This window comes from Asterias amurensis, chromosome 13 (genome assembly GCF_032118995.1).
Source record: "Asterias amurensis chromosome 13, ASM3211899v1".
Taxonomy (NCBI): Eukaryota; Metazoa; Echinodermata; class Asteroidea; order Forcipulatida; family Asteriidae; genus Asterias; species Asterias amurensis.
The window spans coordinates 18,458,444-18,471,738 of NC_092660.1; the positions used below are offsets into that span (position 1 = coordinate 18,458,444).

The window sequence follows — 13,295 nt, forward strand, 5'->3', positions numbered from 1 at the left end:
ATATGACATTTCATACAGAAATATTTCAATGGATGTTTTCTACTATCATTATCATTAGACCGTGTAAGATCTATATGTAAATCTGTGATTTAGACGTTTTTTTTGTCATTACCAATTCTGCAATGTTCCTATAACAACGTGTACATCTTCCGGGGTTGTCGCTTAATTATCAGTCGTTAGATTGCTTGTGAAAAGAAGTCCCTCAAGATATGAACAATTGTATTGAGCTGAATGTAAATGATGGGAAGGATAAAATATACGAACAGTTCAAAGTTGCATTTGAAAGTAAATCGGACTGATACGCAAAATTCAAATTTATTTTAAAAAGTTCAGGAGCCCGATTTCATAACGTTAATTAAGCACAAACAGTAGCTAAGCCAACAAAATTATGCTTACCAGAATAACGTTACCAGCTAAAATACCTTATTTACATGTACAATTTTTGACTGGTGGCCTGCCTAATTTTTAGCACTTGCACGATAAGCGAAGAATGGTGTATCGTAAGCGCAGAATTTAGCAAATTGTCCAGCCCACTCTGTATGTACAATGCATAACCAGACATTCATGTACACATCAAGTACATCAACCATTATTGAAACTGTCAAGCATGTCCAGGCACCCCCCCCCCCCCCCACCAAGATCTAAAGACCCTCTAAGTAAATACATGTAGACTCCGCCACAGCACACTGCGGCCTCTGCCACTCATGGTGTAGTGTATTATTAACAATATTACGTTCGGCATCCAAAATGTCAATTTTGTTCACTGTACATAGCCTTAGTAACCTAGACGTATACTGTTTTCTCTAATTACCTCGGGCTGGTTTCCTCTGAAGAGCTATTTACACAATGTACATACCTCAGAGGAATTTAATAATTGAGGTTGTATAAATATCAAGGACTCAATTTCATTATTTTTGGTACTTTTACAGTTAGTTATCTATTCATCAGATGGGTGTATGTTTTAGTCTAAATATACCGTTGGGTTTCATCATTTGATGGTGTTTCTTTAATCTATGTGTTTTTCCTTGACTTGTCATTACTCGTTAGACATGATGGCAGTGTTCGTTAAAGGCTACACATTTACATTAAACTTACACAGTTTAAAGATAATGATAGTAGAAAGCTTCCCTTAAAATATTACTTGCTGAGGTGCTGTAGTTTTTGAGAAATATATAAAAGTATTTCTTGAAAAGGGATTTACGCGACTGACTCCCCTGAAAACATTGCTCTGTGATTTTCCCTTTTTTTCTAAAAACTTGAAGACTGAAGCCTCTGGAGATAAATTATATTTTATACATCTTTATTATTCGCAGTGGAAAGGGGTTCATGTCATGGCCAAAACCTTGATATACAAAAGGTACCAAAACCCTTGAAACTGTTTTGGTGAATTATGAAGCGAGTTTTATGAAAATGGGAAAAATGCACTGATGATTTCCTGTATTTGCCATAATACCCCAGTCACAACAATTAACTAGAACTTTTTCGGCCAGGGCCTCATTGGACTCCTTGTGGCCACCGACTCGAATTTCGGGAATTGGGCGGGAATCAAGTTACTTTTAACTCGGGTGTGGCATTTCGCATCTCAAACTGAATGCTAATTAATCGGTCAATGCCTTGCTAATGTCCGGCAGGGCATCGCACACATTGGATGGGCGCCGCCGGGCCAACAGAAGGTTAAAAGTTTACACAGAATTTATCACACCTAGGCAGGACATCAGGCGAGTGCCTGCCGTACACCGGTCGATTAACGGCAAAGAAATTTCCATTGTGGCAGTGTGTGGGACACTTTTAATTGTAACTGTTAATAATAACTTTGATTGTTCTTTCTTGTTCTGTTTCAGCACTCAAGGAATATCATCCACCGTGATCTGAAAGCTGAGAATGTCTTCTATGCGGCCAACGGACTGGTGAAGGTCGGAGACTTTGGTTTCAGCACGACCTTCAAGCAGAGCGAAATGCTGAACACGTTTTGTGGCTCCCCACCGTACGCCGCCCCAGAACTCTTCAAAGATGAACACTACGTCGGGCCCCCGGTGGACATATGGGCCATCGGGATCATGTTGTACTTCATGGTGGCTGGAGTAATGCCATTCCGTGCCGACACGGTCGCCAAACTCAAGAAGTGCATTCTGGACGGGCAGTTCACGATTCCGTCATTTGTTTCCAATCACTGTCAGGGGTTGATACGCAGCGCCCTCAAGCACACTGCTCCGGAGCGTATTTCTATTGACGGGATTAAGAACGCGACCTGGCTACGCAGCCAGGAGTTCCCTGCTGCGCATCAATCCTACCATCTCATCCCGTGTTTCGATAAAGAGACAGCCACCTCCGAGGAGAAGGAGGTCCTCTCGCAGCTGAGCCATCTCGGCGTCACCGACGAACATTTGGAAACGACCAAGGACAGAGACGCTAGGAGTAGCATAACGGGGACATATCGTATCATGCTTCACCGGATACAGAAGAAGAACACAGAACCAATCATATCCACCTCCCAAGCCTCTAATGGCCAGAACCCGCCCTCGAAGAAGAAAAGCCGAGACAGTAAACGGATTAAGAATAAACCATCCAAGCTCTGTATTATATTGTAATGATAGAAGAAACACTTTTTTTATATGTATATATAGGTTTGTCGTGTGTGAATATAACATTTTGTCTATTTCAAGAAGTTATCACTTAAACAAGCTTTGCGTGCGTGATCGCTCAGGTGTGTCATTACCTCCCGCTTATCACCAGAGTCACTCATGTGTGATATTCGCTCAATGCATCAGTGGATACAGCCTCTTCTCGGGGCGGAGAGTAAATGACGGTTGCACAGCGTTACTGGGAAAGTCTTTTTTCTATTTGGCCTGTAAGTGTTAGCTTCAGATACATCTTAGTTCCAACTTGCAATGATTGAAAAATTACCCAAGATCTTAAAATTGCCCACGAGTAGATTATTGAGGGCAGGGCAATTGCTCTGTATGTGTGTACAAAAAAATAAGCACAGACTCCATCAAAACACACATAGGCAAATGATCATTACGTAATTGATGGCACAATTTGCACTGTTGTATATCCTTATATAGAGAGAGATTTGGGGCATAACAAACTGAGGAATGAAACATGTCTGGAATTTCATCTTGAGAAGGCAAGGCCATTTTCGTTTTGGAAAGGGCACTTCCATCGGAAAATCTGCAAGTCATTGTGGACACTTTTGGTGGTGCACGAAGGCCAAGACCAGCCCCCGATTTCACGAAACTCATCGCAAGTAGCGACGCATCGTAGGGTTTGCGATGCGTCGCAGACCTATAAGACACGTCGCGGCTGCGACGAGTTCGCAACTTACGACGTGTAACCGGTCGCAACTTGCACTTGCAACGCGTCGCAGCGCTTCGTGAAATCGGGGGCTGGGCCACTGGATGCCATTGCCTTGCCTCTGTGTGATTCCAGGTCTGATGAAAGTTCCAAAGGGGTCACAGATTTGTTTCTGCATATTGTTGCAGGGCAAAGGATCAGAAATGCTCCAGGGTATTTGAACTCTAGGGACTATGCAATTTCAACTGTGTTTTGCAATTTCAACAAAGTCCACATAACAGATAAAGCGGATGAGTTGTACTAGTCTCAAAATGGCAGTGGTGTAAAACAAAAAAGCATTTGATATTTTATCTTCCCTTTAACTGTGGCTTCAGGACTGGCCAGCTAAGGCTCTGGCTTTCACCTTGAAGCCTTGTGTTAGAAGTGTATGGTTTCAAAATGGCTACCCAAGCCTTCAGGCCCTGGGAGGTTTGTATGCTTCATTTTTGAAAGGGCAAAGGCACCAAGGCATTTTCTCCTTGGTAAAGGGCACCCTATGAGGAAAATGTAAATGTCTACTGTCTAGAGCATTTCAAGGGCACCAAGGCAATGACCAGGTGGCACGTAGGCAATTGCCTTTGTTGCCTCCATGAAGTATCAGGCCTGCAAGCCTTAGCCAATGCTCAAGTATTGACCCATTTCACCTGACGTCATCATCAGAAAAATCTTGAATGCGCCATACTGGTGGGCAATTTCACTGTGCGTTTTTATATATAACTCTATGCTGTGCGTTATGCAGTGAAGTGCGCATTTTAGGCAACGTGGCGTTAATACACGTAAACCTAACTTGCCCACCAACATGGTGAGCGTGGCCGCGTGTGACGCGCGTGCAAGGGGTCAATTGAAGGGGAAAAACATAAACAATTATTAAATTTCTATTAATGGCATCTGCTGAGAACCCCCCGTGGTTTAGAATCCAATCATTGTAAGGAGATCCTCCTGTCATTTTATATGGTGTGGACCTGTGATGTCACACTGTTTCTCCCTATGTTGCCTTCTTGTTACTTAATTGGAAACCGTATCCTGATTTTCTGCGGAATGTGCGCTAATTAAAGGTTTCAATTTCAATAGACAGGGGTGGAAAAGGAAATGAGAAATGGTAATGTAATATGCAATTTTAAAATATCATCTGAAACTTTTTAGAGGTAATAAATAGGAAACGTGTTCAATAGGTGCATTTTAGAAAAAAGAGGGAAGCCATTATTAACATGACCTCAGCCCAACCTCAAGCTCATAATTATTCCTTATTTCTAAGGAAAATGTAGTCAGAACACTATTTGAAAAAAAATGTATATCTACATGTAATTGATAGTACAACCTCCATGATTCTCATAACAAAATTTGAGTTAATTTGGCTTTAAGTTTTCTCTAAGGCCCAGTTTTGGAATGGAGGATAGTAAGTTGCACTTTCAACCTCAATCTCGATTGAACAGAAAGTAAGAAAAAATTGCTGAATAAAGATGAAGGGTTAACCTACTTGAGATTTGATTGTAGAACCCCCCCCCCTCCACCACACACAATGTTTTCTCATTGGATGATCAAATGTATAGCAGGCAGGATGTTCCTCCTACTATTGCAAGTCTGTATTCCGATTTTGTTTACCCCTTGAAAATAGGAAAATTGTATTTGTTTTGGTTTTTACACATATACACCGATGTGTGTTAGCACTGTATACTCAGTACTTTAACCGAGCCCTGTGGAAAAAAAAATCACAGGCATACTACTCGGGTAGGATTCGAACCCAGGACCTTCCCAGTTCTACAGAGCAGTGTCTTAACAACTAGAGAAAAAATAGCCTACAAAGTCCTCTAAAGCCTGTGATGTACATGTAGTCGGCTCTTTCCTACTTTTCCCCAAGGAGGTAATTTCATGCTTCCCGTGTTCAGCGCCCTAGAGCATGTCTACATGATTAGTGCGCTTTATAAGTGTTAGTATTATTATTGGTATTATTACAGTGACATGATCATTTATTACTACAGAACCGTGTAGGAAGCTATGAATATCCTGGCAATGAAGCAAACGTTCCTAGAATTAAACGCATCAAATCTTTCCCGAATAATAAACAGCTCACAGACAAACTCTCCGTCCAGAATTGCCGCGAGCGGATTCGTTCCCCCCTATTAAGCGTTGCGTACATGTATATCGAAGAGGTTTGTGATGAGCATTTTATAGGCAAATGAGTTTGTAGTCAATCGAGTGATTTGCATATTTAAGTTGACGTGTCAAGTCGGTCACAGGCGACTGCCCTTAGGGGGGTCGAGTATTTGAGGCTCGAGAAGGGGTCAAAATAAACAGTGCACACAATGGCTTTTTAGATAGACTTTCTTTACGTTTTTTTGAGAGCATACAATTTGTAGAAAGTGGTTTGTTATGCTGAGAATGGGAAGCATTCTTTGGTTCTTGACTGACCTCCATGGGAAACAGACTTATAATTTGCACTGTGTTTACATTTAAAGGACCATGGTACAACACTAGAATATTATCTATGGGGCACACTGTGTACAAACAAGGGCTTTGTCGGCCTGCAGAGTTTTGTGGCATAAGCCAGTTGGGCAGGAGTACACCAATAGTAATTTAAAGACACACTGCAAATAACACCGCGTTAATATGGATTAGCTCTGAAGTTTCCCACTGGTTATTTCTTGCTAAATCCTCAATTTTCTTCACTAATCACTTTAATATAATTCAAGGGTACATTAGATCTATCCTATCGCGCCATGCTCGCTAGGCGTTTTTTTAATTTTTAAGTAAGCGCAATCGACGATCATTTATTCAGTATTCCTTAGTGCAAGGAATTGTTAATGAGCAAAATAAGTCAGTCCTTTTAATATATTCATGAACGGATGCACTGATGATGAACACAAACCAGGGATCCTTTCGGTTCAGGGGACTGGATCGAGATCATCGGCTCTTCTAATAATGTAAAGTTCTTCAGTACAGCTGTCCCTTATTAAAGGGTTTGGGTACATTTTGTACGACACAAAAAAAATGTCCACAGATTTGCACACGGTTTGAGGATAATGACTACCTGATGAGGTGCTGTAGTTTTTGAGAAATTAGTAAAACAGTGTCACAACATTTTTTATCTCAGTGAGGCGGACATTATTTTATCATTTACAACTTACTATGGAGGAAGGAATGGTACCGTACAACATATTTGACTCTCCTGTAAACTTTGCTCTGTGATTTTCACTTTTTTTCTCTCAAAAACTTGAAGACCTGTGACTCTGAAACTTCTACAGGTTAATTATATAATATGCATCTTTATTCACAGTGAGAAGGGATTCATGTCATTGGCCAAAAAGCTCGATCTACAAAAAAGTATCAAAACCCTTTAAAGATTTGAGCTCCATACTCGGTGTCTAAAGGGCCGGTGAATCGAGCGAGGTGGTAAAAAATTTAAGTTGATGAGCGAAGCGCAATGTACGTTGGCCTGTAAACTGACAAGAATGCAGCGCTCAAACAAGTTTATGATGATTCTATCTACGCATCCTAATTGTGAGTTCTTTTAAAACAAAGAAGCCAATAAAGTTCATTAAGGATACAAAAGCGTGTTTTTTGTGGGTTTTTTTCAATGAGGTAAAGTGGTAGTGGCGCAAAAATAGCGAATTAGCGAGATGGAATAATATTTCTGTGCAAAGGGGTCTTTCCTGATTATAATAAATACTTAAAACATAATTGTGAAATTGTTTCAACCCACCCTAAATTTTTGATTTTTAAGCTTGGACTCACGGTTTAAAATACTGTATACACTGAAGAGCAAAATAATGCCTCTTAGATGAAGTCAATATTTTAGATCAATTCTCTCACTACTCCAGAGATGTCAATGGCTTTTCCTAGTTTTCAGCACGCACCGAAGTTGAAACAGAAGAGAAAATTGCCAAACACAAAAAATTTAATCTGTTTTTCTGTAATAGCAGTTGTATATTTTGACCCACCCACCCATTATTTTGAAAAACAAATCGAAATGTTTAATTATTATTTGAAAAGGCCTTTAATCTGTTTTGTTACTCCTTTAAGACCCTGTTTTATTTTTTAGAATCAAATCTCCTTAGTACAGAGCTCTGGAAGTGTCAACCAGCTTTATGAGATCCTGAGATAATTAACTAGAGGATGATTAGACCATAAATGTAAGATGGCATTGGCAACATCCCATATCTTGAGATGACGCAACATGAAAGGTAGAATGTCGTCTTCCAGATACATTTGATCTCAGGATAATGACATCCTAACAGTAGGATGTTGTTTTCCCAAGAGAATTTATTTTTGGTTCTCGATATTTTTAGGATGTTGCAGGAAGTCGACTTCATACTTTAATAATGTCGTCAACTCTAAATACTTTATATATGGAAGTTGACTTTCTACTTTCAAGATGCGACAATTTCGCTAAAGAAGACATCTCACTTTAAGATCAGTTACACCCCTAAGTACCAACGTCCATATGTTTTGACACCCCTATGTTCCCAAACCCCTAGTGTATTTTTCTAATCTTAACTTTAACCCTTACCCAAACCCTAGTGTTTAGAACAAAAGGTTGTTGGATCAAAGAGCAGTCACCTTAAGATCGTCTTGAGATAAATCATATTTGGGTGTCCCCATCTTACATGTACCTTTATGATGTCACCATCATGCAGTAAATAATCTCAGATTCTCAACTTTCGAGCTCCGTAACCTTTCCAATGTGCAGTTAAGTCTTTAAACGCACTGGACACTTTTGGTAATTACTCAAAAATTGGTAATGAGCAATGGAGAGCTGTTTATAAAATAAACACTGTGAGAAATGGCTCCATCTGAAATTACGTAGTTTTTGAGAAAGAATTTCTTTTCTCACTCAAATATTAAAATACTTCAGGCCTGAAGCTTTTTTTTAGGCATCTGAACACACACAAATTTGTGCAACAAGGGTGTTTTTTCTTTCATTGTTCTCTTGCAACTTCGGTGACCAATTGAGTAAAAATGTTCACAGATTTGTTATTTTATGCATATGTTGGGATATACCAAGTAAGAATACTGGACAAAATTAATACAAAAGGTGTCCAGTGCATTCAACAATGGACAATTTTAAGTGAATGTATGAAGACATCCTCCAAAGGGATGGGTTAGAATTGTTTTTGTTTATTTTACTAGCAGGTGTAACTCCAGTTGTAACTTTTCACTTTATTAATGCAGTGCATATGCACAAATATTATTCATGTACAAATATTTTAAGGAGACAAGAGTGGAACTGTATATTCTTTGTGAATGACTATTTTTAAGAAGAGAAAAAAAAACCATTGTAAGTACAAATTTATATATTTTAGTGAAATCCATCCATAAATATTACAAAAGATTTCTGTGTATTAATAATTGTTATTTGTTTGTTTTTAAGATTTATGACCTACAACCAGACATAATATCCCAACTATAGTATAGTTAACCACATCTAACTTACTCGTATCATTCAGTTTTTCAACCAAAGCGAATAAAGGGCACACATTCTTTTGAATGGGTCTTGTTATGCGGAGTGCACAATTTTTACAGATTTGTATTTTCTTTTCTGTCCAATGTGAGATATTTGAGATGTTTGATATGGTTTCAGCAAGTCTTTGTGCAAGACCTCCTTAGTTCCCCTCAAGAGGGCGCCATCATGCAGAAACCCCTCTTTACACCACAAAGCACCACCGTGAGATGTTGTAAGCTGTTCATGGATGACATGGGCCCAATTTCATAAAGTGTGTAATGACCTTGACCCAATTTCATGGTTATGCTTAACGAGAGCACAGAATGGGCGATTACGGAATAAGGGAATTCTGTGCTAACGGCAAGCGTATTTCACGGGTTAGCGGCAAACTTTGGCTTCTGCTTGTGCGTACTTCACGTTACCAAGCATTCTACACTTACAAGGCTACCGCAGAAAATCAGCGCTTGCACGTAAGCGGGGAATCAAGGTCGTAAGCGCAGAATTCGGTGGTAAGCAGAGCCATGAAACTGGGCCCTTATCTTGTCTATTAGAGACAACAACAACGATTTTAGGAGTAGGCTGTTAAGTAGAACTGCCTTTAGGGATTTCCAAGTTTGTGATTACTATATAGGTGGATGATGACGTTTTTATTCTGGATGAATTTTTTGAAATAAATTATTGACTGGTAAAAAGAATAAGGTTTATGGAGTACATTTTGTCAACTCAGGAAGATCATAGAGAAAGGAGGCATGTTTTTATCAGCTGATTTCACTCTTTAGTGTGTGCCAAAGAAAACTAAAAATACTCAGTACGAATATTCATCACAAAAACAGTTTTCTCTCTCTTTTCTAAATTGTTCAGGTTGCGTGTCTGACCATTTGCAGAAACAGGTTACCAGCCTGGTGTGACTGGTTCCCTTCTATGTTTTTTCTCTGTAGATGAATTCTCAAAATTACGATTGTTAACAGAGGTCAATAAGGTGTGTAAATTGAATGGTGGACAACTTGACGGTTGACCGACTTAACTCGAGACAACTCGACCGTCCAGGCAACTCAATGGTTCAGACAACTCGACTGTGGAATCTGGTTGACTGAGCAAGAGTTATTGAGTTGTTTCTACAGTCGAATTGTCTCGAGTAGAGTCGGTCAATTTGTTTAAATTAATAAAAATACAATTATGGTATTGGACTTTATTTGTGAAAAAACAATGGTTTAAAAAACCAGCCCACGTTGTTGGACTGATGGCTTTCTTTTATCGGAAAGAGAACCATACCGTTCCCATAGGTGGGCTATTTATTTTAGTACCATGAAGGCAGGATAAATAAATATTGGATTTAAGATCTAAAAACCTGGTTGCTAAGTTTATTATTGTTTGTAGAATGTCATTCACAATGTGTCGAGACCCCCTTTTCACCAAAAGATGCTTAAATAAGGTTCAATTCTTTACTAATATTGGGTTCAGCCATGCAAAATATAGGCCTTACACCCGAGGATGAACGCAGACCGTAATGAAACATGTCACCAATACTTTAAACTATAAACCACAAGGAAAACTGCATTAATGTTGAGACACACCAAGTGAGAAGACTGTCTTTGACCATTACCAATAGTGTCCGGTGTATTTAATGGTATGGCATCTGGTACAACAAGTCATAACTATCACTTATACATTTCGATTTAATCAAGTCAATTAGTACAAGCCATAATTTTATCGCATAATGGCTAAGAACAAGTCTTCTTTATATACTAATAAATACAAGGAACAGGCACCACCCATAGCGATGACGCATCGACATTCAATCACGTTGGTAACTTTCTGTTGATAAAACACGTAAGAATGTTTCGTGCCTTTATAAGCCAAATGTTGATAATTATTGGTTTTGAGTTTCAGACACGGGAATCCTTCCGGGGGGTTCAAACCGTCCGCTCGCTCTAAATGAACGTTATTCAAGCCCCAAATACAGCAATTATGTTACATGAAACGATTGGAACTTTTGACCCCGGGGAATGGACGAATCCCCGGCGAGTCTCGCCAATTCATACCCCGAACTCTGAGGCAACAATTTATGGGACTCGTTACGATGGCAACAAATCGCAGATAACCAACTCATCCATCTGACATTTCGCCCTACAACCATTTCACGCAAATACACGCTGGGCTGCACGCGTAATAAACTTGACGAGCCAGAAATCCTGAGTGATTCGCGTATTGACAAGCCATGACCAATCAATGACGGCGTACTGCAGTTAAAGTACAAAGCCCTCCATAACCCCGCTGCTGAGTGGCCTAATAAGGTCACACGGTGAACTCTGATATGATTAGCTAAGCGACGGTAATGGCGAATTAACGATCGGATAATGCGCGGGAAACTTGGGAAAATCAAAGGTGAACTTTTCACCATGACGTTTTTTAGGACTTAAGGATGTGGAAGATTTACACGTTTTTATTCGAGGCTGTGATGCTTCCAGGACGATTTCGAATCCCCAGGGGAGAAATTTGTTCAATGCTACGAGTGGATTTATCGAGATGCAGGACTATACAAATCAAAACTGAGTGAATGACAACTTGAGCGTTAATAATAACAAATTGCCTCGGGCAAAAGGCTCTAAACGTAATCTTCACTGGCGAATCGTGGCTATTAATAGGGGTGCTGAATCCCTGCAGCACCAGTTTAGACTATCCACACATTTCTAATGTGGTTCCCATCAGTTTTAAAGTCACTGTGTACACTATTGGTAATTACCCAAAATAATGGTTATTAGCATCAGAACTTTTAGCCTTTTTACCCTCTTTTAGCCTGAACATCGACGACGTAGGCCTACACTTCGAGGCTCGTGAATTACGCCAGAGTTCTGCTGTTGAGCAAACGTACATATTCACCTTTTGACCTCGCATCATTTCACCCTGCCCTCATGATATTCACAGTTAAAGCCGACGTACATGTGTATACATAAATAGCGGTCCTTATCCTTGAGATAAGGACAGGGGACCCGTCTACATTCTTTTGACCTATAGCCGAGGGCGCCCTACTCAGATGGCACTATGTGCACGGTCAATTTCATCGCCGGCACGGAAATCAATACTAAACTAACTGCTAATCCACTTTCAATATTCATTCTTATGATTCAATGTAAAGTTAGACACACATTTTTTTTTATTTGAGCCTTTTACAAATTTGTTCTTCGTCGATGCAAGCTGTCAGATTACTTATTTTGTATGTAAAGATAAACAGACAAAGATCCACAAGATCACGAAAGCACACGAAGAGCCGACAAGCTAATGTTTGATTTTAACATTGGCTTTCGGGTAATTTCCTGTGCAGAAGTGTCCAGTTCAATTTGACTAATGCACTGGTGTTTGTAAAGTACTTTGGCTCTGCAATCGCAAACATCTTTATTACCCCAAGTCTGGAAAGGGAATGCCACCAGTTTCAACAAGTCTTTGGCTATGATTCAAAGTGCACTATTTCTGGCGGGAACAGGTTTATACACGGCGATATGCGAGAATATTGGTAGAAATTGGACAGTGTCACGTTCATTCCCAACTCTGAACGTAAAGATCGTCTTGCCGCGATCTGCTGCTGAATGAATACTTTGCGCAGGGCCTAGGCCTACAGATCTTAAAGGCAATTGACATGTTTGGTAAAAGACCAGTATTTTAAAGATGCTATGACAGATTTTTGGCCCCAAACATTAAAAAATAGATTTTTTTGAGTGAATGGTATTTCAAAGAGTATCACCCGCTCTAACAAACAAAAAAGTTAACTTTTACTTTTAATGGTCAAGAACCATGACAAAAATTTAAAACTTTTCTTATAAAACACATAAGAATTGGTCACGTGATATAAATTATTGTCGGGATCCCGACAAAAATTAATTTTGAGCACTTTATTTCACTGCTACTAATAATTGGCGGACTTTTTCGAGCAGTGGCTCAAATGAAAGATTGTAACTTTCTCGACCCCCATCAAAATACCTATTGAATTTTAAATCAAAATTTTTGGGTCAAATCGGCCAAAAATCTGACATAGCATCTAGGTGTATCCAAACACATGCAGAAAATAACAAATCTGCAGCAGTTTTGACTCAATGGATCATGGAAATTGCAAGTGAATAAGGCCGCACGGAACCACGATCAATGGCCACTCTCCCGCACAAGTTTTTAGAGTGACAAATTGAGTTGATTTCAGAATAATCCTTTTAGATTTTGTTTGCTGTATCCTCTGGCTTAATATTGGGTTGACGAGATTTTGTTCAGATCTTTAATGGCTTTGATCTATACCGAGTGTTTTGGTTAAAAGTGAAATCAATTAAAATAGAACCTGTCCTTATCACGGGCCACCTTGGCATGAATCCCATTTTCACACTGCCCTAAACACACATTATGGCATGCATGGAACCAGTCTAATTTCTCACATCTTGCCCTGGATAATAATTTGTTTGCTTTTCCACTTTTTCCCTTCATTTTATCCTTTGCAATTATGTGAAACATGTTACTTTGTACCTCCTCATGGGTACGTTCA

At 39.5% G+C, this 13,295-nt stretch overlaps 1 protein-coding gene across 2 annotated transcripts in view; it reads left to right on the plus strand.

Annotated features, from left to right (window-relative positions):
• The window catches only part of LOC139946389 (serine/threonine-protein kinase NIM1-like), an 85,228-nt gene extending 75,131 nt beyond the window's left edge, over positions 1–10,097 (plus strand). For both annotated transcript variants that reach the window (XM_071944032.1, XM_071944033.1), the window contains exon 4: positions 1,842–10,097. In XM_071944032.1, the coding sequence (XP_071800133.1) occupies positions 1,842–2,588 (747 nt within the window). In that variant the 3' untranslated portion in view covers positions 2,589–10,097. The remainder of the gene's footprint in view (positions 1–1,841) is intronic.
• The last annotated feature ends 3,198 nt before the right edge of the window (positions 10,098–13,295 follow it).